The sequence below is a fragment of the Argentina anserina genome, chromosome 3 (assembly GCF_933775445.1).
Source record: "Argentina anserina chromosome 3, drPotAnse1.1, whole genome shotgun sequence".
NCBI classification, from domain to species: Eukaryota; Viridiplantae; Streptophyta; class Magnoliopsida; order Rosales; family Rosaceae; genus Argentina; species Argentina anserina.
Window position 1 is genome coordinate 33,727,623 of NC_065874.1, and position 25,709 is coordinate 33,753,331.

The following is a 25,709-nucleotide window of genomic DNA, read 5'->3' on the forward strand; positions in this document are numbered from 1 at the left end:
TATTTGTGACTTTTTTTTAGAATGTTTTCTAATAATTTTATTATTATTTTAAACCGTTAAATTAGAGTATTATATTTTTTTCTAATATAAGCCCGCAAGGCCTGGCTCGGCCCGCAAAAGCCCACAAGACTCAGTTTAGGTGGGCGGCTTTGAATATTCGTATTTGTGAAAATACCTTGCCCGACCATGCCGGCAACTTATTTAAATTTATTAAGGCTCGGGCCCGGCCCGTTGACGAGCTCTAAATCTACTATATATTAATATCACATCCGACAGTTGAAAACATATATTATTTTTCTGACTTAACTCACAAAATAATAAAAACCGTTCAATATATAATATATAAGATATATTAATGTATATTTTTAAAATTCCGTACAATGTCTTTTAAAAGAAAAGTGTGATAGTGACAATCATGGACCCAGTCTCACATGATTATTTCTAATGCCAAGTTTCCCCTCTATATAAGGGGTCGAGTACATAGCCAGAATATATAGCCGACCAGTTATGGCACTTCAACGCACTCTCCTCTTTGTAATTCTACTTCTCTTTAGCTTAGCAGTGGCAACTAGTACCATAGGTATCTCCCCAAGCCAACACGATGTTACTTCCATCAACCGGAGCACCTTTCCGGCATGTTTTATATTCGGGACAGCTTCTTCGGCTTACCAGGTACTTAGCTCTAGCTGTAGTTCTGTACGGAAGATGCCACTGTAGCATGCTTAATTTACATTATTTACTTACATACATATAAATATATGATATATACTTGTGTATTTGCATAATTTGGTGTTGCATGAGTTTTAGTACGAAGGTGCTGAAAAAGAAGATGGCAGAGGACCAAGCATATGGGACACATACACACACATATATCCAGGTCTATTCCACTTTTCCCGTTATTTTTCATTTTTTGTCTGTTTCTGCATGTTGATTAATATTATATGACTACGTGTTTTTTGAGAGATTGATGAACTCACGAACATGCTTCATGCCTTCATTATCGATAAGAATAGAAGAAAACTATTGAAATGCATGTTCGCTAGTCGCTACTCTTCTGTTTTATCATGGGAGTATCTCTAATTTTTGGCCTAAACTCTATAATATGTTTGGGTTATGTGCGCCTAAAACGTAAAATATACTATTGTGATACAATTTTGCAAGTCAATGATGTCACGTTATGAAGCCTTATCATAAGAGGGAGTTGGACTACATTGATTAAAATTAGATACAAATTAATTGAGTTAATGGGTACATGTATGGGAAACTAATTCAAAGCATCAAGGTTTAAGTGAACTAATACCAACATACAATCTCAACCGTTCATTTAATCTAACTTTTTTCTTCACACACACCAATACTAACACTGTTAAGATAAAAAAGATATGAGAGGAAAGTCATGCCAGGGTTTGCTGGGTGCATCTCCTCTTTCAAGGGTGCCGGCAACCTCCTTCTTCAAGGGGAGATCTTTCTGGGCTCAGGCCTATGTTTCCTTGGCCTCATCAGTGCCACTAGCATTGAGGTGGCCTCAGCTTTTGGCGGAGCATGTCTTCTCGTAAGAGACGAGGTGCTTTGGGTGGATCTGGCACTGCGACCATGGAAGGTTTCTTGTTGAAACTAGATCGATTTTCGGCGTTCAAGGTCGGCATAGTCAATGACGTAGGAGAGTGCTGGAATGTTGCTTTGTCCTATTTTCCATGTTCAACGTTGGGCAATATAAAAGATGCTCTCATTGATGGGTTTCCCTTGACAGGTCGGATGATTGCCTGAGCAATGGATGGTGGTGCCGTCAAGAGAGCTTGGCGGTGCGAACTTACGACACGCGTCGGATCCGGTAGTTAAGGTTTGATGACGGCGCCCATTGTTGCAAGAATGGGATGTGGGCTTTCTCTGAGAGGTGGGCTTTTTCCTTGGGCCTTAAGGTCTTTGTTATTCAAGTTGGGACTTGGTTTGGCCATGGAGGAGCCGGTAACTTCTGTGGAGGCCTCTTCGGAGGAAGCCACTCCGGCTTAGTTGACGAGTTTCTTGTTTCAAGAATAACTTAGCTGATGATGATAAATAAGGTTTTTTTTCTGGAAATTTTTTGAGCGGATTGCAACGGATTTCGTCATAGATCTAGTTAAGAAATTGATGAATTCTAGTTTTTTAGGTTTTTCTAGTTTCTTAGTTAGTTCGTGCGCTCTCATTATCGTTGCCCTACGAAATAGGCAAGAACACATATTATATATTTTCACATATACTTGAGACTATGCATCATTGATTCCAAAAAAAAAACATTGTTAAGATCCCTTTTTTATTTATTTAAGTCTGGTCAAACACTAAATCAAAGCCAATGAATATTTAGTTCATCAAATTAACTAGGCCTCATTATTTAGCTTGCGGATCCGAAAAGCCAGAAGAGATTTTACTCGGTCCGGCCAGCGAGAAAACACGTCAAAACCTGCTTCCGTGGATAGAGGGTTGGGTTTAGTTTAGAGGTGTGAAACCCGGCCCGCCAAAAATCCGCAAGACCCGGCCCATAAAAGCCCGCCAAAAAATAAAATATTATACATGCATATAATATATTATACATATATCAATTATATGTCTTTTTTGGTAATAATTATATATAAAATATTATATATGTTAATAATACTAGATTTAAAATTTTATATTTCATTATATTATAACTTTATACTAGATTTAAAATAAAATTGTAGCATTATGAAGCAACTATATGAAGTATATGAAGTAAATTTTTCGGGATTAATCGACACCAGCTGATGTATCGATACTAATATTTAGGGACCTTGTTAAAACTTCAAGTAATTCGGACATCATCTGAACGTCAAAATTTCCGATAAACCGAAAACACCACTAATATGCCATAAGGGATGACCCATTACAAAGATGCAAACGCTGAAATCCGTTTGCATATCTGAAATCATCTAATTTTTGTTACCTATTGTGCTCAGTTGCACTGACGAAACTCATTTAGCAAACTCCCGGTCAATGGGGTTTCAATATATCAAAACGTTTATTTTTTAGTTGATCGTAGGCACGAACGGTCAAACCATGTCCAAAACGGACGAAAGTTTTACAAGGTTCCTAAATATGTATACCGATCACATCTGCTGGTGTCGATCAACCATATTTCAAACTGGAGTTGTCGATTGCCTAAGTGTCCACTAATGTATTATAACCTTTATATTAGGTTTTATAATAAAACTATCGCATTATGAAGCGACTATATGAATGAAACTTCTCGAGATCAATCGGCACTAGCCAATGTGATCGGTGTATATATTTAGTGAACATGTCAATATTTCACCCAATTCAGACCTCGTTTGACCATCCGGATTTTTGATAAACCAAAAACACCTATTACCAAAAACACCACTAATATGGCCTAAGTGAAGACCTATTACCAAGATAGGATCACCAAAAACCGTTTACATATTTAAAATCACTTAATTTTTTTCACCAATCGTGCGCGGTCGCATCGAAGAAATCCATTTGGCAAAACCCTATTAATGAAGGTTTTAATATGTCAAAACGTCTTTTTTAGTTAACCATAGGTACGGACAGTCAAACCGTATCCAAAATGGATGAAATTTTTACGGGTTCTCTAAATATATATACCGATCACATTTGCTGGTGTCGATCGACCATATTTCGAACTGAAGTTGTCGATCACCGAAGTGTTCACTAATATATCATAACCTTTATATGAATGAAACTTCTTACAATTGATCGACATCATCCGATGTGATTAGTATATATATTTAGTGACCATTTTAAAATTTCATCTAATTCGGATCTCGTTTCACCGTTGGAATTTCCGATAAATCAAAAACACCACTAATATGCCCTAAGGCAGGACCTATTACCAATATGCGAATGCCAAAAGCTGCTTACATATTTGAAATCATTTAATTTTTTTGTCACCAATCGTGTGTGGTCGTAATGAGGAAACCGATTTGGCAAAGCGTCGGTAAATGAGATTTTATTATGTTAAAATGTCTCTTTTTTGGTTGACCGTAGGTACAGACGGTCAAACCATGTTCAAAACGGACAAATTTTTTACAGGGTCCCTAAATATATATATATATATATATATATATATATCAATCACATCTATCGATGTCGATCGACAATATTTCGAAACTAGAATTTATTTGTGACTTTTTTTAAATGTTTTCTAATAATTCTTTTATTATTCCAAACACTTAAATAAAGTATTATGTTTTTTCTTCTTCTAATACAAACTTGCAAGGCCCGGTCCGTAAAAACTCGCAAAAGCCTGTAAGGCTCGCTTAAGGTGGACATGCTTAGATCTTCATATTTGTGAAAATACCTCGTCCGCCCGTCATTTATTTAAATGTACTAAGGCCTGGTCCAGATTCGCCACTCATGGGCCGAGCCCGGCCCGTTGATGAGCCATAAAAGTAACGTACATTAAATATTCATCAAACTGCAAGCGGAAAGAAACAAACTCAGTCGAGATTTTTCGGTCATGGACGACACAATCTAGATTTAGAAACAATAATTCTGTTCACACGGTCAGTAGCTGATAATGAAATTCATGCTCAACTACAATTAGATGTAAATCCAAGGGTGAAGAGAATCTTTTTAAAATTGAGTTATTTTATTTTCAACTATTAAATTTACATCTAATGGTAGTTAAGCATGAATTCTACGGTGAACTACTGACTGTGTGAATAAAACGGTTGGAAGTAAATGATTGACTAACGAATCCAATGGATTAAAAAGGCGCTGTCTTTCGTAGGAGATGGAATGGGAAACGAGTATCCAATAGAACAATTGCCTACAACAAATAAACAAGAATCAGCCAAGAACTTAATTAGAGAGAGATAACCTAGAAGTGATTAATATCAAAGGTGAGTGAGTCTAATTAGAAAGGAGGATAATTAATGTCCTGATGGAGGAGGTTCTATGGGCTCGATCTAATTGGGATCAAAGTGTAAAGGGAAGGATGAAACTAAAATCTTTAGCCTTTCAGCTTATCTCTCCCGGTATCCAAGTGCCGGTGCTCTTGCTACCTACTCCACCGGCGTCACCTTGCTGGGCACTATTATTTCCATGGACGCCGGAAAACATAAGAACCAGCTAGGTGAACTAGCCCTTTCGAATTCCACTGATACAACAATTGTTGCATCTGAAATTTGTGGTGAGTTTTGACAAGCAAAGGGAACGACTAGAAAGTTTGTTCATGAAGTTTCTTGAATTCGATTGGTGAAAGTTGGAAAGGAAGAAGACGCAGAAATATCTAGAGTTACGAGCAAATTTCTGGAATTCGATTCGTTGATCAAAGAAACTGTTTTTTTGTGTGATTTTACTGCCATTATTCTTCTTTTTGACTAACGGTTCCGTTAGGTCACGTGACTTGCACATGACAGGTGTAAATGGATCTTGCCGTCCTGAATAAACTTCCCACATTTACGTACATAATTTTTTTTTTTAAGAATGCATGTACATAAATTGATAAAAGTAGAAGTGTACATAATAGATGCAATTAACGTGAGAGAAATTTTATATACGCTACACTAATTTTTTAATACACACTCTCACTATTTTCTTTCTTAAATTAGATTTTATAAAAATGATAAATGACCAAATTAGACATATACTAGTAGGAGGAAAAAAATAATTTAAATAGCACAATACATTTGTAAACCTGGGTGTGTTTTTTCTATGTTTTCTTGGAAAATCCATCTCTTCATCACTAGACTGCTCACAAAATAACATGAATTCCCCAAATCTAGTTCAACAATTTTCAAGTGAGTTATGTGTTTGTCGTCTTATTAACATTCTTATGTTGCTTAATTATTTTTCATTTAATTATTAATTGGCCAATGATTCTTTGAAAATAGAATGAAGTTTACAGTCGAAACTAGTATAAAGTATGCTATGAAAATATTAAATAAAATAGTTATATTAATGTATGATATTCAATAAATTTTTTAGCATAAGGATATTTTGAGTATTTTATGAAGTGTAGTGAGTAAAATATTGAAATGAAAAATTTAGTCGTTAGTATATTAAGTAAGGGGTGCGTAGTATTAAGAGATTATATAAAAATTCTCTTAACGGTGAAGTGAAAAAATCGTGATTATTTTACTGTTAGAAAGTTCAAGCCTTTTCCTCAGCTCTGACAACATCTGGCAATATTGACTTATAATTGAGCATTTTTTTTTTGGTCTGAATTGAGCATTTGATATACGAAGAGTGTGTGTTTAAACTTTAAACATCTCCTATAGTGAAAGTGGAAATGTTAGGCCGTGCTTATATATATTAATATATATGTTCACGTCTACTCATTCTCATCGTTGGTGACGATACCACGGCTTTGTAAATTTACAAATTGCAAGCTAGCTAAAAGCCTTTTTTTTTTGTCGACATTTTAGCATGTTTATCTATTTCAACTTTTGAGAATGGAATACGTACGTACTGAAGAATTAACAAAGTTAGACTCACAATTTCATGCTTAATTACGTTAATTGGCTAGCTTTCACATATATGCATGTCGCTCTCGTTCTTTACTTGTTGATACAGTACCACCTGAATAATAACAAGTTAACGATAACAACAAAAGTCAAAAACATAACACATAAGTACCGTACCTCTGAATTTGTACAGCTATCATTTTCATATATATTCATCATATATACTGGTCTCTGTTTCTCATCATTAATTACTGATGATGTTCAAGCTAAAGTATGTGTATGTGTAATTAATGTAAATAAACAGATAAGATAAAGGACGGCAGCACCGGAGACGTAGCTATTGATGCATATCACCGCTACAAGGTACTCTATATGAATTTGGAAATTTTGATCGTATCATTTATTTTAAAATATTATGACTGAGATATATGGAAGTAATAAAATTAGCAACCAAGAGATGTAAGTAATATTTTCTGATAATTGTATTAATTGTGTTTTATAGGAGGATGTTGGCATCATGAAAGATATGGGTTTTGATGCTTACAGATTCTCCATCTCGTGGTCTAGATTATTACCAAGTAAGATGATTAACTCGACTTACGCTGAGTTTGACCTCGAGTTTTGTCCAGATTATAGGTTTAAATTCTCAAATAATTAATCTAACTCATGTGTTTATTGAATCAGCTTATTTCCTAATTTCACGAACTTTAATGTAACTTTATGTAGATTATGAAAAATGGAAAATGAAGCTTTTAGAAGTAGTTACTAATTAAATATGCAAACGCCACATTGGGACCAAACTGCATCAGTACCCTGCTTTGGAACTACTATTCCATTCCAGTGTGACTTTTGGTTATTCCTTTGAATTGATTGAATGGTTTTTGTTGACTACAGTGAAACGAACATTCTTTGTGTTTTTTCATTAACTTGGTCAGATGGAACGCTAAGTGGGGGTGTGAATAAGGAAGGAATCACTTATTATAACAACCTCATCAACGAGCTTCTAGCCAATGGTACGTAGTAGTTATAATCTGATCGATCTGTACATTCACCTAAACTCGAATTGGTTTGCATGCAAATTCTGTATACTAATTCTTGATTAATGCAGGTCTAAAACCCTTTGTCACTCTCTTCCATTGGGATCTTCCCCAAGCTTTAGAAGATGCATACGGTGGCTTCTTAAGCCCTCAAATTGTGTAAGTGACAATGATCTACTTCATAATTAATAATCTATCTACGACGAAGTTATGATGAAAAGAGTACAACTAGCTTGTAACTCGATGTGTAACGAGCATAAACACTTAACCATTTTGTTTCTTGTTTCATAGAAACCATTTCCAAGATTACGCAGAGCTTTGCTTCAAGGAATTTGGTGATAGAGTTAAGGACTGGATCACATTAAACGAGCCATGGAGCTACTCCCGTGGTGGCTATGTAATTGGGACGTTTGCACCATGCCGATGTTCTGATTGGCAAAACCTAAATTGCACCGGTGGAAATTCAGGAACAGAGCCATATCTGGCCTCACACTACCAGCTTCTAGCTCACGCAGCCGCCGTAAAATCATACAAAGAGAAGTATCAGGTATGTGCTGCAGTACGTTCTTCATAAACGCTTTGGGAAATTGGCAAGGTCTTCATTTGTTCATGTGGAATTAAATTACACAAATATGCAATTGCAGGCTGATCAGAAGGGTGTGATAGGGATAACAATAGTGTCTCACTGGTTCGTGCCCTTTTCTGAGGCCAAGCACCATAAAGAAGCTGCTCAACGAGCATTGGATTTTATGTTTGGATGGTACGTAATGGGTGTGGTAAATATATAGAAAGTAAATCATCGAATTTGAACTTCCATCATTGTTAGGGCTATTTAGCATTCCGAAAATTAATTTTATAACTGTATGTTTTTGTACGTAGGTATATGGATCCTTTAACAAACGGCAAATATCCACACAGCATGAGATCTCTTGTCGGAGATCGATTACCCAAGTTCACTAAAGATCAATCCGAGATGTTAAAAGGCTCATTTGATTTTCTGGGATTGAATTACTACACTGCTAACTATGCTGAAGATGCACCTAATCTCAAGAATGCTGAAAATTCTAGCTATATTACAGATGCTCTCGCTACTCTTTCCAGTGAGTTGAAAACTATAATAATTATAATTAAGATTGCTACTTAATATTCAACAAGGTTAATTTTGATCATATATGTTGTTGCAGCTGAGCGAAATGGTATTCCTATTGGCCAACAGGTGTGAATAAAGTACTTAATATAGTTATTGGGTCGTTAAATACTGAACCTTGATGATTAACAATACCTGATTGATTGGCTTGTTTATTTGAACTATTGTTCAGGCTGCTTCAGATTGGCTCTATGTTTATCCAGAAGGAATTCGAGATCTTTTGCTTTACACCAAAGAGAAGTACAATAATCCACTTATTTACATCACTGAAAATGGTAATTAGTATTATGTATTATGGAAGTTTCACTGCCTGCATGTTTAAGCTAGCTATGAATTATAGCCAACTAATTAAGCATGTATGATACATAATGTACTGTAGGAAGGGATGAGCAAAATGATCCCAAATTGTCACTCGAGGAAGCCCTAGCCGATACTCACCGAATTGACTTTTACCGTAAACATCTCTATTATCTTCTTGAAGCGATGAAGTAAGTTCTATTCAACAACTCAATATAAATTAAGCTTGGCCTAAATCCCGCTAATAATTTACTGGTGTGTATTTTTGATCGAGTAGGGATGGCGTTAATGTGAAGGGATACTTTGCATGGTCTTTGTTTGACAACTTCGAATGGAATATGGGTTACAGTGTTAGGTTTGGCATCAACTATGTGGATTACAATGATGAGCTCAAAAGATACCCTAAACTCTCGGCCCACTGGTTCAAGAGTTTTCTAATTTCCGAAGACATTTTGAATCCGTCACACCATGCCCAATAATGATTCAATGAACATATAAACTATGTATGCACTTATGCATATTATATGTTCCCTTTAATAAAAAAACAAAAAAAAACTTTATGTACTATAGTACGTGATGTCCATATTTGATTTCCCAATTAGTACAAATTATTTCAAGTTTTCAACATATGAATGATAACTTTTGATCTGCTTATGTACGTGGTTTGATTATTTCTTCCAATTGATATCAAGCAGAAAAAGAATTACTGTCTTTACATGTTCTTTTCTTTCAATCAAAGATGCATTTCATAGGATAGAACTGAACAAAGGGCCAAACAGCCCAACACCAAACATGATAGAAACTAAAGCCCATAGAAACAAAAAGCTCAACAAAAGTCCGAGAATGAAAAATTTATTAAAAAGTATGTATATATATGAATCAAAAAAGTTTCTAATTTTAAAGAATATTTTTCCTAATTTGGATCCTAAAAAATAGAAATTCATTGATTCACTCTTAAAATCTAAAAAAGAAAAATATTTATGGAGTAAAATTGTTGTTTGTGTTGCAGGATAATGGAACGAGAATAATAACAACGTAATGGAACATAACCGAACTCTTTATTGATTGATAATGATGCATATATATAAGCATTACATACGAAGTATCCCGATGAATCAAGGATTCATATCTATTACATTAAAGCATAATCTACTACAATAAGGAAACCTAAATAGGCTAAGACACACAAGGGTAGAATAATATTTCTCTCGGAACACTCCCCTTTGTGTCACATGCCTAGGTCAGGGGGTGGCGATCTTCGAGGCTGCCATATCGGAGGACTTTGGCGACGTCGAGGGACATCGTCGGCGTTGCACAGGTCAAGATCTGCAAATTCGGGTTCAACGCTAAACTTGCTTGACGACGAGGAAGGAGGGGGTGGCAAGTTGGCGGTGACCGGGTCGGAGGCGGTCGACCTTGACCTCAGAATATCGTCGACGAAGTTGAGTGGCACTGAGAACGAGCATCGCTATTGGGTTGTCGAGTTAAGCACTCCGAACACGGGTCGACGTCTACAGATGCGATGGAGGTAGGCAAAAGTTGCGTGGAGGCAACGACGAGTCTTGGTTAGGGCAATCTGGGTCTAAAATGGCACTGGACGACGACTAGAGGCGGCATGCAGGGCTGGCAGGACGAGGGGGCGTCATGCAACCAAGTCGGAGCCGGCGTCATGCAACCAAGTCGGAGCCGGCGGCCATGAAAGCTAGCAATTCGATCGGGGAAGAAAGAGCTTGGGTACCCAGAGGAAATTTCTGGGTGCCCTGAATAAGATCGATTTTGGTTTTTTTTTTTTTCGTTTCTTTACTGACAACTACTTGTCAATCTATTTTTCTGACAATGAGGGCTGCCGAAGCATAGGATTTCAGGGATAAGGATTATTTCTTGTGGTGGCTTTGTCACTCAGACATTTTAAAATAAAGTGCATGATAACGTGTTGCAGGATAATAGAACGACAATAATAACAACTTAATGAAACATAACCGAACTCTTTATTGATAGATAATGAGGCCTATATATAGACATTACATACGGAGTATTCCGATGAATAAATGATTCATATCTATTACATTAAAGCATAATCTACTCCAATAAGGAAATCTAAATAGGCTAAGACACACATAAAGATACAATAATAATTATCCGGAACAGTTTGAAAATTATATACCGATAATACCGTTACATGAAATTAGAAAAGAAAGTTTGCAATTCTTATATGACATGCTAGGTAGGATTGAGGTAACATATTTTAGGTCTTATCTAACTACCCTAGCTCATCAACAAATCGAGGGAATTGATAAGATTGTTTTCATTGGACGCTCACACTACCATACTTGACCCTCTTTCAACGAATTTCAATGATTTGGTAACCAAATCCTAGAGCATTGACCGCTTCTTGTTGAAATACAAGAGGCTAAGCGAGGAAGCTGCCCTAAATATAGATAGATCGATGCACGACTACTTATATATCCCAATAGTCAACATACATAGCTTTCAAATCTGCATTTCTCAATCCCCAAATGACTATGAATCTCCGGTTAGGCGTAGGTACCCTTCTCTTTGGCCTCCTACTTGTTCTTAGCAGTGCAGGCATAAGTAGTCAGAGTATCCCCCGTAAAGCTTCCCACCACAAAAGGCCACATAACGATACTTCCTTATGCCGCAGCAGTTTTCCGGCAGGTTTCGTATTCGGGACAGCTTCCGCGGCTTACCAGGTATTTATAGGTTCTGATTTTTCTGAATGTAGGAGCATACATGCAGGAGATATGACTAATTGAAAATGTAATTATATTTTATTTTTAGTTTGAAGGAGCTGCAAAAGACGGTGGTAGAGGACCATGTGTATGGGACGCCTTTGCTCACAAGCATCCAGGTGATCTCTTACTCCAGAATCTTTCATACAAGAAATTAAAATGTCACTGAGGCTTGGGTACATAACTGGATTCATGATTCGAGATTTCATAGGACTGATATGAGGATTAGCTATCTGCCTATATATTCTTTTCTGCTATCTAAAATGTCTCATCTGTTCTGGTTTTGGGTGAAATGTATCAGAGAAGATAAAGGACCACAGCAGTGGAGATGTAGCTACTGATCAATATCATCGGTACAAGGTACGTTATCGATCGAGTTTAAAAGATCATCAAGGTTCGCTATGTATTACAATCAAATGCTTATTCTCTTTTATACATTTTTATATATAGGAAGATGTGAAAATGCTGAAGGAAATGGGTTGGGATGCTTACAGATTCTCAATCTCATGGTCTAGATTGTTACCAAGTAAGACCATTTTATTGATTCTATGTACACACCCCTTGTTTTTACATTCTTCGATTGAAGTAACTAATTTGGATCATATAATGATATTGATCAGATGGAAAGCTAAGTGGGGGTGTGAACCAGGAAGGAATCAAGTATTACAAGGATCTCCTTGATGAGCTCCTAGCCAATGGTAGGAGTACTCATGAGCTTATCAACATATAGATTAATAACTTGATCCTTTCTTTTCCCCATTTACAAATAAAGAACTAAAATCAGTTCATTTATTTCAGTTTCATGCTAGTATCTTTCAAATTTTCATGACAATAATGGTTGGATGCAGGCCTAAGGCCCTTTGTCACACTATTTCATTGGGATACGCCTCAAGCTTTAGAAGAAGAATTCGGTGGTTTCCTAAGCCCTCAAATTGTGTACGTGATTGTTCCACAATAACAGTACAGCAAAGCTAACATAGCAAAAGGGAATGATAAAAAATAAAATTAGCCAGGAAAAGATAATAATGTTCTGTGAACAACATTTGCGAATATCATGTTAAATGACAAAAAAATGTACCCAGAAAGATGGTTCATATAGTTTAAGTCGAAAAATATTTGCAAAAGCCAGTGATTATAGATGTTCATCTGTTGTTTTTGGTCATAAATAGCATTGCATTTTGATCAATCTTGTTATATATGGTCATATGGAATGTACAGAAATCACTTCCAAGACTTTGCAGAGCTCTGCTTTAAAGAATATGGTGATAAAGTCAAGCACTGGACTACACTAAATGAGCCGCATACCTACAGCGTCAATGGTTATGCAACCGGAGGAATGGCACCAGGCAGATGTTCCGCTTGGAAAAATCCTAATTGCACCGGTGGCGATTCAGGGACAGAGCCATATATGGTGGCACATCACCTACTTCTAGCTCATGCCGCTGCTGTGAAGGTGTACAGAGATCAATTTCAGGTGATGCTAGAAGTTTTCAGGTCATCACCACTCATTACAATATGTGCACTAAGACTTGATCAGATATTGTTGAACAGGCAAAACAGAACGGTTTGATTGGGATAACGGTTAACACAGGAATGTTTGTGCCATATTCCGACTCAAAGCCTGACCAAGAGGCTGCACAACGAGCAATGGATTTCAACTTGGGATGGTATGTGTCAACTATTTTAAACTGAACGACTTCTGTAAGCACACTATCTAGAACTAATCCTGTATACTATATTTGTTATCTCAGGTATATGGATCCCGTAACGCATGGTGATTATCCGCAAATCATGCGAACGCTTGTTGGAAATCGATTACCCAAGTTCACTAAAGAGCAGTCACTTATGCTTAAAGGATCGTTTGATTTCATCGGAATGAACTACTACTCCGGTGGTTATGCAGCGGATTTACATAATAAACCTGATCCTAAGCAACCAAGCTACACCTCGGACTCCCTCGTTAATACTACATGTTAGTTAAACTCTTACTTTATCTGAGCTGCTATGAAGTTAATTAGATACTTCTGACACTAACCAAGCTTGAACATGATGTTGTGACAGCCGAACGGAATGGTGTCCCTATTGGTCCAGTGGTATGTACCATCTTAAGCATCCTTCAGCTTTAACTGGTTACCAATAATATGTTGATAATGACATTAAACTAGTTTAGTCTCTTGTGATCCATGCATGTATGCATTAGAGCGAGCATAAATGTGATGATATACTTGTTAAAATTGCAGGCTGCTTCATCGTGGCTCCTTGTCTTTCCTCAAGGATTCCTTGATCTAATGCTCTACACAAAGAAAAAGTACAATAACCCAACTCTGTATATTACTGAAAACGGTACGTGGCTAAGTTCATCTGGTGATGTGGTTTGCATATTAGTGCAATAGTGGTGTAGCTGTCACTATACTATAAGTATTGGCTATCACAATTAGTACTCTTACGTTTGGAGCTAAATTAGTGTTTCATGTTGTCATTGTAGGAGTGGATGAGGTGAATGATCCGACATGGTCGCTTGAGAAAGCTCTTGACGATGGTAAACGAATCGAATATTACGACCAACATCTTCAGAAACTTCAGGCAGCAATTAAGTAAGCGCCGATCAAAATGTTACTTGATAATTGATCACCAGTGAATTCAATTAGCCAGTAAATTTGACTTTGGTATTTGATCGACAGGGCTGGTGTTAACGTGAAGGGATACTTTGCGTGGTCATTCCTTGATAACTTTGAGTGGGCTGATGGTTACACTGTTAGATTCGGCCTCGTCTATGTCGATTTCAAAAACGGGCTCAAAAGACACCCTAAAAAGTCAGCAGACTGGTTCAAAAACTTTCTCAAGTCTAAGAGAGGAAAATAAGCTCGTCACAAATCACTATAGAGTATAGAGTGAGATCCAATTGCATCAAATATTATTGTATGGTTGAAGGTTCAATTTGAAGATTGTGTGATCGGATTTTTCCTTTTCATGTTAAACGGAAAATGTTTGTTATGTACTAAAGATAGCTTTCGCCTTACTCCCATTACAAATAAGCAATTTGGAGCGAGAAATTATTTACCGGTGAACTTCAACTAAAAGTTCATGCTAAAACTATCGAAGCCACAAGAAAACCCAATTCAAACCAAAACCTATAGACTTAAGTGACAAAAAAACTGCGCATAATCCAAATATAGCGTATCTTGCAAGATACCGACTTTGCAAAACTACCTATGCACTAAAACGGACACAACTATAGCATATAAAAGTAATGAAAATTATAAGTTGTATCATGACTACCAATACGTAGAGCTAATGCAACAACTCAACAGAGTAAAATTCTCTCTTTCTTTGATACATTTTTCTTTTGCGAAAGAAAACGGGAATAGGGATCCAAACATCTAGTGTGCTAGATGACCAAATATCCCTGGGTTAAAATAAACAAGATACAGGCCCACTGACTTTAAGCCCAGCAATGCGGATAAAGCCCATATTGGCTGCTCCGTTGCAGAAACATCGCAGCTGCCACCGCCACTACTAGCCTCCCTACGCCCGCCGACGTCTCTGCTTTCACACTCGTCGAGGTCTCTGTTGCCACCTCCATCGCCATAGTCACCTTTTTATATTAGTCCCGTACCGGCGGTACAGCCCAAATCACATTTAGCTAACCAGGCAACCAGCCGCCGCGGTGGATATCAATACAACCCAAACAGTGATGAGCACCGGAGCCTCGATGCCACCGCCGTTAAACTCAAATGGGAAACCCAACAGATTACTCAGCCACCCAGCAACAAATCATTCCCGATAAAAACTTGGGCGAGAAACTCATATATGCATGCCCACATGATGTTTCCTAGTAACGTGTTTGGTTCTAAACATTTGTCTTTAGTTAAACTGAAAGCAACCCCGAATCTGAATATTACATTGCATCCAAGAACAAAACAAGTTGAATGTGAAAAGTAAAGCTATGGGCGCCCACTCTCTTTGATGTGTTCTTACTCTTCAAAAGTGCAACCAAACACATCAGTAAAGGTTGATTCTTGCTTTGAAGATTGAGATCTTATGGAGAGGTAGCATCGTACATTCTATTGATGGCCATATATACCATATATAGCATTGAGATTGCTCATTTACTTATTTTGTTGAATCGTTAATCTCCTCTGTGTAGTATATGAAATGGCCGAGTAGACTTGACCCGGCTGCAGGAACCCAGAAAGATCGAGTTGAAATTATTGTATGGCAGTAATGGCACTCCAAGCCACTCTCCTCTTGGGCTTCCTTGTTGTTCATGGCTGCGCTGTGACGATTAGTGGTGCGATTAACTCTAAGCAATGTGATAATGCTTCCCTCAACCGGAGCAGTTTTCCGGCAGGATTCGTATTTGGGACAGCTTCTGCTGCTTACCAGGTATGTTAGTATGTGTACATATAAAGGTTGAATCTATTATACGTCTGGCCAGATGATGAGAAATGGTTTGGTAGTTGAATCTATTATACAGCAGGGTTCCTTCTAATGCAACAAAAGAAACACAATTGAAAACATTTAACAAAGATATAATTGATTTGGGGTAGTCGCTGAAACTAACAAATCATTCTGTATGTGACTGATGTTTAATACTTTAATTTGCTAGAAGGCTAGCTACCCATTCAGTTGTGTTTGAATTTCAGTATGAAGGTGCTGCAAAAGAAGGGGGTCGAGGACCAAGTATATGGGATGCATACACTCACAAGTATCCAGGTTATCTTCTTGTATAGATACCTAACCTCAATATTGAGATTAGAATTGGTTGAGCACAATTAGACAAGTTACTGGTTCTTAGGTCCCTGCAGGCTAGCCCCAATTGCAGGGGTTCTCATATCTGGCACAGCAGGATGCCTTTTTGGTAACCCAAATTGGGCGACCTGATTATATGACAATGAAGTAGGCTCTTGAATTTGCCTAAATTCTTCAGCTTTTGTTTGTATGTCTTAATCTATGAATATATTTTGTTGTTTATTTATAATCAGTTGTTAGAGTCTATTAGGTAGTTCTAACATATATGTTGCCTTTTGATTATAATATCAGAAAAGATCTTTGACCACAGCAGCGGAGATGTGGCCATTGATCAATATCATCGCTATAAGGTACAGAGCCATTGATCAATAACACCGTATATTTCAATGCATATCTATATCATTTTTATACAGTGTCTGCGTTTTTCACTAATCATTTTCTGTAGGAAGATGTTCGTACTATGAAGGACCTAGGTCTCGATGCTTACAGACTCTCGTTCTCATGGTCCAGATTGTTACCGAGTGAGTAACTACATGAAACTCTTATTGTTACCATTATTTTTTCTGATACTTTCTTTTTAATTTTTTCAATTGAACTGATTTTTTTTGCAAGTATCTATTACTCAGTAGTGATTGAACTATTTTATTTATAGAACTATCAGACATTTTACCGAGCACCTTGCAGTCTCATCCTTCCAGAATGTTATAGTAGGCCAACTTTTGTAATCAATAATTTGAGGTTGCCTTGATGCATTGAGCAGATGGGAAGCCAATTGGGGGTGTCAGCAAGGAAGGAATCAAATATTACAACAACCTCATCAACGAGCTTCTAGCCAATGGTCATTCTACTTTCCCATATATATCATCCACTTAATCTTTTGCACCATTCAGAACTGATGAAGTTGTAAATTCATTCATTCTATTCGCTATATATATTAACTGTTTGAATGCAGGTGTGAAGCCTTTTGTCACAATCTTTCATTGGGATCTTCCCCAAGCATTAGAAGATGAATATGGTGGCTTCTTAAGTCCGAAAATTGTGTAAGTCGATAGATTGTTGCAGTATGACAATAATAAATTGAAGCATACCTTCTTATGTAATAAAATATTACATTGATCTTGTATATATTTGTATGTTTATTTCATCCCTTGTGCTATGCAATGTACAGGAACCATTTTCAGGACTATGCAGAGCTCTGCTTTAAAGAATTCGGTGATAGGGTTAAGCATTGGATCACCTTAAATGAGCCCCATAGCTATAGCCGTAATGGTTATGCAACCGGAAAGTTTGCACCAGGTCGATGTTCTGCTTGGCAAAAACGAAATTGCACTGGTGGGGATTCAGGGACCGAGCCATACTTAGTGTCACATTACCAACTTCTAGCTCATGCAGCTGCTGTACAGTTGTATAGGCAGAAGTATCAGGTATAATTTTTCAGTCATCAGTACTCTTACTTGAATTATTAGTCAATAAAAATTTGTGTCTCAAGTTTCATCTGTTAAATAGTGAAATATGTATATACTGCTTAATATGTGGATCATATATATATGGTTGAATATGCACAGGCAAAACAGAAGGGCGTGATAGGAATAACAATAAATTCACACTGGTTTGTGCCATATTCTAATTCAAAGCAAGACAAAGCTGCAGCATTACGAGCATTGGAATTTATGTATGGATGGTATGAATACAGTGGCCTCTATATATGAAACTTATTTTTCATTTCCTATGGAGTGACAGACAAACAAGGCTTTTCTTCAGGTATATGGATCCCATGACAAATGGTGAATATCCGAGTAGCATGCGATCTCTTGTAGGAAATCGATTGCCGAAGTTCACGAAAGAGCAATCGAAGATGCTGAAAGGTTCATTTGATTTTCTTGGCTTAAATTACTACACAGGTAATTATGCAGCCAATATACCGTTTCGTAATGTTAAAGAACCAAGCTACTCGACAGACTCTCTTGCTAATGTTACAGGTTAGTAAACTATATTCTAGAAGACTAACTGCCAATTTATCATACAGCTTTAGTTCTGCAATACATAAACTATACTAATTAGAAACCCTTCAATTGTTGTTGCAGCCGTGCGTAATGGTATTCCAATTGGTCGACCGGTAAGTACAATGTTTAGCACCTTGAGCTTAGTTAGTTTCACGGTCTGGCAATTCTCTCTCTCTCTGTACATGCACAATTCTCAGTTATTATATACATGCTCTCATATAGTTGATCATTTAGAGGATATGTGCAAATGTTCCAAATTCGTCAGTCTATTATACAATCAAAGCATTAGAAATTAGAATCCTTGAACCAAAAAATGACGATTATAATCCAAACTCCTCTTGTTTGAAATTATTTTGCAGGCTGCTTCAGATTGGCTTCATTTTTATCCACAAGGTTTCATAGAGATTTTGCGTTACACAAAGAAAAAGTATAACAATCCTCTTATATACATCACTGAAAATGGTAATCAGTTCATTTCCATTTGAGTTTCTGCATTAGTTACGTACTGACATCTAGTAGCTTCAAAATCATACGTGAACTAGAATTGGTTCCCAGCTATGACATTGGTTACATTGCAATCCACATTGAAACTAAATAAGTATCTTGATTCGATTGAAGGATGGGATGACCGCAATGATCCAAAATTATCACTAGAGGAAGCCCTTGCGGATAAACATAGAATCGAGTATCACAGTTGCCATCTTGATGAACTTCATAAAGCAATTAAGTGAGTATAGATTAGCTAATGAAGTTTGTCTCTGCCTTATCTTTGCCAGCTACTGATAAATCTGTTTTGTCTTTCTAATTCCAGTGCTGGTGTTAAGGTGAAGGGGTACTTTGCATGGTCATTGCTTGATAACTTTGAGTGGGCTGATGGTTATAGTTGTAGGTTTGGTATCAATCTTGTGGATTACAAAAATGGACTCAAAAGACACCCTAAACACTCTGCATCTTGGTTCAAGCACTTTCTGCGAAAGTAGAAAGTAGATATATGGATCGCTCTAGCATGGATGACTAGCTAGAACTTATGCAGACACCTTCTTTCTTCATACCTATCAGAAAGAGAATTCATCTGACTCTTGTTTTTGATAGTACTCCCATATCAATCATACATTTTACTTATGTAGGGTATGAGGATTAGAGCAAGTCTAGTCCTAATAATGGTAGTTCTGTCCCCTTCAGAATGTAATTGAGGATCGATCCTTATTTGATGCATTTCGGCTCGTAATTTTGATGAATTATCTTAAGGTTAGGAAAGGCGATACGAACCCTCAAGGTTTCAACCCTCTGCTTCATTAGCCATACTGCTTCCGAACTCGTCATATCGAAGGCATAAATAATATGAGAATTTTGCATGACAACTAATGTACTACTTGGTAACATCTCAATAATACGAGCGAAACTTATTCGAGGCGCTAAGGTGCAAGTTAACCTACTAACTAAATTTAGATCCCAACCATTCATTTGATCTAAGCTTATACATGGCACTAACTTTCATATCAACAACGTTAGAAAGGATAATTATCAAGAGATCAGTAAAAATCTGATTCATTAACCGAGGTTAATATGAAAGTAGAAAAGTGGGCAAAATGGAAGAAGATGTTATCAGATTATGGGATTAATCTGATCACAAATCGAAAATATAAGGGAGGGTTTCTAGCCTTTAATCCTTCATCGCCATTTGCGTGGCTACAGCCATCTCTTCCGCCGGCGACGTTGCTTCATTTGCCGGAAAACAAAAGTTCTCGTCTTCCATCTTAACTGGATTTTGGGAAGAATGATTGAGTATAATCATTTTGGCTTTTGGAATTGAGTAAAGGAACGTGGGGAGAGCAATAGTAAATTAGGGTGACGGTGAGCTGCGGTGGTGGATGCCTATCTAATAGGGGGAGAGACGGAGAGGACCCCGTGGTGAGGGCAATGACGGCGCAAACGTAAAGCTCGACGACCTGGGAGGCATCGTTGGAAAGGAAGGCCGGGTTACAGGGAGAGAGGCAGGGAGTCTCTTCGTGTTCTGGGATCTGGGTCATACGTTTTCTAGTTTTACTGCAGTTGATTCTGTCAATGCACGTGACTTGCACATAAATTTGAACCATCAACATTGGTACCCGGAATAAGCATATGAGATCATAGTGACAGATTCTGATATGTAACCCCAAATAGATGCAGAAAATCTAACAAATTAAGTACACGTGAGATGAGAGGATAGAATATTAGCGAGAGTCATAGTATAATATTAGAAATGTGAATATTGTAATTTAATACTTATCAATTGTATATTAGAAATGTGAATATTGTAATTCAATGCACGTGACTTGCACATAAATTTGAACCATCAACATTGGTACCCGGAATAAGCATATGAGATCATAGTGACAGATTCTGATATGTAACCCCAAATAGATACAGAAAATCTAACAAATTAAGTACACGTAAGATGAGAGGATAGAATATTAGCGAGAGTCATGGTATAATATTAGAAATGTGAATATTGTAATTTAATACTTACCAATTGTAGAGTAGACATGTATGTCAATTGTACTCTTGTAGTTCTCTATATATAGCTTCTATTATGAGAAGAATAAGATATTAGAAATTCATCTTATTATATTTGACTTAGCATCAGAACAGACAAAGATTCAAGGGACTTTCCTTTCAACTTTTTGTATTTTTCATATTGGTTTTTTTTTTCGGGATGTGGAAATGTTGCAACATGTTGATTTTTGGGTTGTTAGGGTGCACCACTGTTGGCTCCGCGTTGACTTCTGAGTTGTGAGGATATACCACTATTGGCGTCATCTTTTCCGGCGTTCTCTCTCGATTCGGTTCCGGCCCGTCGTTAGCACCTACTTCTCTCTCCGATCGGCTCTGTTTTTCCCAATCTCGGCTCTCTGCAACCTCGGTGCTCCTCTCGTCGACTGGATCGGTTTCTAGGTCTCGGCGCTGCCGCGTTCTCAGCCCAAGTTGACGTCATCATCTCTAGATCGGTCCTACCCCACAGATTTGTCCAACTTGCTTCAGATTTGGTCCGACCCGCTCATATTTGGCCCAAATTGTTCAGCGTTGACCTGACCCGCTCAACTGTGACCTGACCTAGTCCATTGCAGTGTAGTGCAGTTACATGGACAACGAGAGTGCACCAGTGGCATGTTATAACGTTTTCTTTTCTTGTTTCCGATGCATAACTACTGATTTGTCATTTGATTTACAATGGGTTATGGAAAATATGAAAAAAGTTCTCTGGTTAATGATGTCCATAAATTTGAAGTATCTATTAAGAATTTTGAAAGTAGTTCATTTGGGGGGCCAAACTCAATGGAACTAATTTCCGTAAATGGAAGATAATGATGACAGCTCATCTTAGAGGAATGCACAAGATGAGACATGAAACTAGGGTAATTAAGGCTCCCAGTGAAGATGATGTTGATACCTACACTAAGTGGGAAGATGATGGTCTTGTAATGTTTGTATTGTACAAAGCCATGAATGAGGATATAGTTGACCTAGTGGAGGCATGTGATACTACGCAAACAACATTGAAGACATTGGAAGACCTATATACCAATGAATCAGATTTCATACATGTTCATGGCTTAATGTGCACAGCTTCAGCAATGCAACAAAATGGACAACCGGAGGCACAATATTTCACCAAGCTGAAGAATATTTGGGTTGAGATTGATATGAAACGTCCTTGTAAGATCAAGAATTAGGTGGATATTATTTGGTATAAAAAAGAAAAGGATCTTGAGCGAGTTCACCGTTTCTTGAGATGTCTTGATGTAAAGTATAACAATGCAAAGGGCGAGCTGCTCATAATGATCGAACCTCTTAGCCTAACCACAATTTTCACATATATCCGTAAGGATGAGTCTCAACAGAAAAGTCTTCATCAGACACAAGTTGATATTTCTAGCCTTACTGTTCAGCACCGCTCCTTCAACAAACCAGTTATATTCCACTTGATAGGCAAGGACCATCACTAGGCTTTGGTAATCAGTCCCGTCCTCATTGCTCCTATTGTCATGATATTGGCCATGCTTGTGAAACTTATTGGAAGTTGTATCCACATCTTAGGCCTAAGAAGCCTAATTATCATCCTAAGACAAAAACATATATTCAGTTGGTTCAGGAACCAAATATCTATGGAGTAGTCGGACAAAATCATCATACAACAGGAAGAGTAACACCCACAACATCAATAGATGGTCGTGATAAGATGAGTATGACTTTAAATATTTTTAGTTTTGTTGGTTCTGATACATGAATTATAGATTTTGGTGCTTCAGATTATATGACTTATGAAATTTTTTATTTTACTATGTTGTCCTCTCTACCAGTATCCTATGTTACTAATGCTAATGGTAAGACATTTCATGTGTTAGGAAAAATGTCAGTTTGTATTACTCCCACAATAGAGCTTCATAATGTGTTATATGTATTTCTTTTATTCCATTATTTGACATATGTCCCGCAGTTGAATACTGAAGCTAAGTGCTCTGAGGTTGACATTTGTTCTTTCTTTCTTTTTTCAAAAATGAAATAAGTATCAAACTGAGACTAAGCTAATGTAGAGTTCTAGCTTTCCACTTGTATATAGATGAGGTGTCAATTCAAGATTAGATCTTCATGCCTTAATATTCAGTTATTCACAAGTAAATATATAGCTTCTACAAGCATGCATGACCGAGATCGATTGTCCTCACGATGATATATGATGCTTTTTGTCATATTTGATTCTAGGAAGATGTTGGGATCATGAAGAACTTGGGGTTGGATGCATATCGGTTCTCTATCTCATGGTCCAGATTGTTACCAAGTAAGTTGATTAATTATATTAGAAGTACAGATTATTACCAGGCAGCTTGGGTTGTCTTTCTTGACTAGATTGTAGCTTGTTGTGTTTGTTTGGGATTGACTGGTTTGAGCTTGTAGTGTTTCTTCATTTTGTTTGGTTTGAATTTTTTAAATTTGAAGCGATTGTTTGGTTTGAATTGGTTGGTCATATATTTGAAAAGTTTCAGCTTATTTTCATTAAAAAAAAAATTCAAGCAAGTTGCACCATGAACCAAGTTAAATTCGGGTCCAACTTCATGGTCGAGAGAGTATAATCAATAAATATATATATATATATATATATCTTAACCTGTTCCTACTTAATTAATTATATATTGATTGAATTATTTGTAAATTTATGTCTGTTGATTAGCATCTTAATCAGTGGCGGAGCCATTAAGGAACCTATCAGGTCCCGTGCACCAGTAGGTATAAATATTTTCAGGTTTGATCAACTGAATTATGAACAACTTGGAGCAGTGGTGTTTAGGCTGTTAAGGGATCACACATTTCCTTCACTTCCTGAGTTCGAACCCCATTACCTTCTTTGAAACACACTTTCTATTCCTTGCATTTTCTTCTAACACATTTTATTCTTTACCATTTTCTTCTAGCAGTCATCATTTGTAAACAACTCTAAGATTATTTCCCTACCTTTTTTTTTGTTAATTTAATGATTCAATAGACTTTTAGAATAAATTCTTTTTAATCTACCTTACATTAATTTCTTCTAATTAATCATAGCTATTCGTTTTCTTTAAAATTATATATATATCACATTTCAAAAGTTTGATCGACAAGAATTAGCATTATGAAAAGTGTTTGACTTTGGATTAAAAAAAATTTGTGCCCCAGTTAGTTCAAATTTCTAACTCGGCCTCTCTTTTTTTTTTATTGTTAGATGGGAAGCTAAGTGGGGGAGTGAACAAGGAATGACTCAAATACTACAACAATCTCATCAATGAACTCCTCCGCAATGGTCATATACAATTTAAACTTACAATCTTATTAACAACATCAAATGTATGAAACAACAACAAAGAATATATTACAAATTTTTATTGGTATTACTCATAAATTCTTAGAGAGCAGGTATAAAAAGCCATTTGTGAGTTACAACTAATAATAAGAATCGGAATAGCACTCTATAATTGGTCGGAGCGAGTGGATGATACACACCTGGAATTAATAATAACCTCATAGCCTTTCAGAAAGAAAAGGAAAGCGAATTCCAAAAGAACATGCACTTGGATCTCAGCTTGTATTGGCACACACGTACAAAGTTAAAATCTCACATTTCATCTTTCAAGTCTCCTCAAGTTTTTTTGTTTGTTTTCTTTTTCTCTGTAATAACCCGACTTTTTAATAAAGATGTTTGGTTGATTTAGTTTCTATAAAGTTGTGAAATTTATTTAAAATGAAATTTAGTTTTTTGCGACATTTCGAAATAAGAACGGAAACGTTCTCGGAACGTTTATTTAGAAAAACGTTACGTTTTCCGCGACGTGAGAATCGATTTTTATTCCGTCGCTCGGTTGTGAAAACTTCCTTCACGAAAGTTGTAGAGCTCGTCGATACGAGTTCGTGGACATGTCATGTGTTCGAATCGGACGTCGGACGTGAAAGTTATTAACGACGGAAGTTAGTTTCCGATTTTAGAGGGGGGTATAAAAGGAAACTTTGTGAATTAGGGTTTCCATTTTCGGAAACCCACTTCTTCACTCACCCCCGCGCCTCCCTCGTTCTCTCTCACCCTCCCCGAGCCCTCTCTCTCTCTCTCTCTCTCTCTCTCTCAAAATCTCCGCTGCGATTTGGCAGCTCCGGCCTCCGTGTCTCACACCACCACTCTCTAAGCCATCGCGAGCACAACCCCTCCCCCTCCTAGGCAAGACGCGACCTCCTTCGTCACTGGGAAGCTACGCCGAGCTCCTGCAACGAACTGCCACCGCCCAAGCTTCCTCCGATCGAGCTAGGGTTCAAGGCAGGTGCATCTCCGCCGCTCTTCAACCTCAGTACCACCTACAATCGGAGGGGAAACTCAACGCCGCGCCGCTCCTCACCACGAATCGAGCATTGACGGTCCGACGAGCTCCGGTGCTTCCAAGACGTTGATTAGGTGAGAATTTGATTTAAATTGGTTGTGTGATTGTTGTTGATGATTTTGGGTTTGAAATGGAGTGATTTTGGAGGAGGATCGGAGCCTTAACGGCGCGTGTGAGTGCTTGAGGTGGTCTAGAGGTGGCCTTGGGCCGTGAAGGGGTAAAGGAGAAGGAGAGGGGGAGAAATGGGGCGGCGGTGGCGTGCTACGCGCCGGCCATAGGCTCGGCGCGTGTGCCCCACTCGCTGCCACAGTGAGTGGCGCGTGTATCCCACGCGCCGCCACGTACGGTGGCGAGTGAAATTTGTAATTTATTTTACGTGTAGTAAATGTAAAAAGGTGATTT

The 25,709-nt window shown here is 37.5% G+C and overlaps 4 protein-coding genes across 6 annotated transcripts in view; all 4 read left to right on the top strand.

Moving 5' to 3' along the window:
* The first annotated feature begins 507 nt into the window (after positions 1–507).
* LOC126787555 (beta-glucosidase 12-like) lies at positions 508–9,403 on the top strand. The gene is made up of 13 exons (XM_050513416.1): positions 508–672; positions 808–877; positions 6,748–6,806; positions 6,946–7,021; positions 7,379–7,456; positions 7,552–7,639; positions 7,772–8,027; positions 8,125–8,240; positions 8,360–8,580; positions 8,665–8,696; positions 8,800–8,902; positions 9,007–9,115; positions 9,202–9,403. Exons 1-13 carry the CDS (start codon positions 508–510, stop codon positions 9,401–9,403), a joined length of 1,575 nt encoding a protein of 524 aa, XP_050369373.1.
* Positions 659–25,709, top strand: part of LOC126789442 (beta-glucosidase 12-like) — a 38,903-nt gene continuing 13,852 nt past the window's right edge. Inside the window, exons 1-3 of the mRNA XM_050515596.1 lie at positions 659–672; positions 808–877; positions 6,748–6,806. The gene's annotated coding sequence lies outside the window, so the exon portion shown is untranslated. The remainder of the gene's footprint in view (positions 673–807; positions 878–6,747; positions 6,807–25,709) is intronic.
* LOC126789427 (beta-glucosidase 12-like) lies at positions 11,339–14,585 on the top strand. Its single transcript, XM_050515577.1, has 13 exons — positions 11,339–11,635; positions 11,724–11,793; positions 11,976–12,034; positions 12,125–12,200; positions 12,295–12,372; positions 12,523–12,610; positions 12,893–13,148; positions 13,226–13,341; positions 13,426–13,646; positions 13,736–13,767; positions 13,915–14,017; positions 14,160–14,268; positions 14,356–14,585. The coding sequence occupies exons 1-13, from the start codon at positions 11,441–11,443 to the stop codon at positions 14,534–14,536; spliced, it is 1,584 nt and encodes a 527-aa protein (XP_050371534.1). The 5' UTR covers positions 11,339–11,440; the 3' UTR covers positions 14,537–14,585.
* LOC126789429 (beta-glucosidase 12-like) lies at positions 15,348–19,409 on the top strand. Of its 3 annotated transcripts, none has more exons than XM_050515579.1 (14): positions 15,348–15,723; positions 15,842–16,060; positions 16,321–16,390; positions 16,718–16,776; positions 16,872–16,947; positions 17,187–17,264; positions 17,379–17,466; positions 17,595–17,850; positions 17,992–18,107; positions 18,188–18,405; positions 18,511–18,542; positions 18,789–18,891; positions 19,048–19,156; positions 19,241–19,409. In XM_050515579.1, the coding sequence occupies exons 2-14, from the start codon at positions 15,890–15,892 to the stop codon at positions 19,407–19,409; spliced, it is 1,545 nt and encodes a 514-aa protein (XP_050371536.1). In that variant the 5' UTR covers positions 15,348–15,723; positions 15,842–15,889. The 3 variants fall into 3 exon arrangements, with proteins under 3 accessions (XP_050371536.1, XP_050371535.1, XP_050371537.1); XM_050515578.1 differs by having other exon boundaries at positions 15,349–15,723; positions 15,822–16,060; XM_050515580.1 differs by having other exon boundaries at positions 15,645–15,685.

Coding starts and splice junctions, on each gene's coding strand:
- LOC126789429 (XM_050515579.1), top strand. CDS start 15,890: ATGGCAGTAATGGCACTCCAAGCCACTCTCCTCTTGGGCTTCCTTGTT. Junction 16,777..16,871: donor ATCAATATCATCGCTATAAG/GTACAGAGCCAT, acceptor CATTTTCTGTAG/GAAGATGTTCGTACTATGAA. Junction 19,157..19,240: donor GAACTTCATAAAGCAATTAA/GTGAGTATAGAT, acceptor TTCTAATTCCAG/TGCTGGTGTTAAGGTGAAGG.
- LOC126789427 (XM_050515577.1), top strand. CDS start 11,441: ATGACTATGAATCTCCGGTTAGGCGTAGGTACCCTTCTCTTTGGCCTC. Junction 12,035..12,124: donor ATCAATATCATCGGTACAAG/GTACGTTATCGA, acceptor TTTTATATATAG/GAAGATGTGAAAATGCTGAA. Junction 13,768..13,914: donor GTGTCCCTATTGGTCCAGTG/GTATGTACCATC, acceptor TTAAAATTGCAG/GCTGCTTCATCGTGGCTCCT.
- LOC126787555 (XM_050513416.1), top strand. CDS start 508: ATGGCACTTCAACGCACTCTCCTCTTTGTAATTCTACTTCTCTTTAGC. Junction 8,028..8,124: donor CATACAAAGAGAAGTATCAG/GTATGTGCTGCA, acceptor ATGCAATTGCAG/GCTGATCAGAAGGGTGTGAT. Junction 8,581..8,664: donor TGCTCTCGCTACTCTTTCCA/GTGAGTTGAAAA, acceptor ATGTTGTTGCAG/CTGAGCGAAATGGTATTCCT.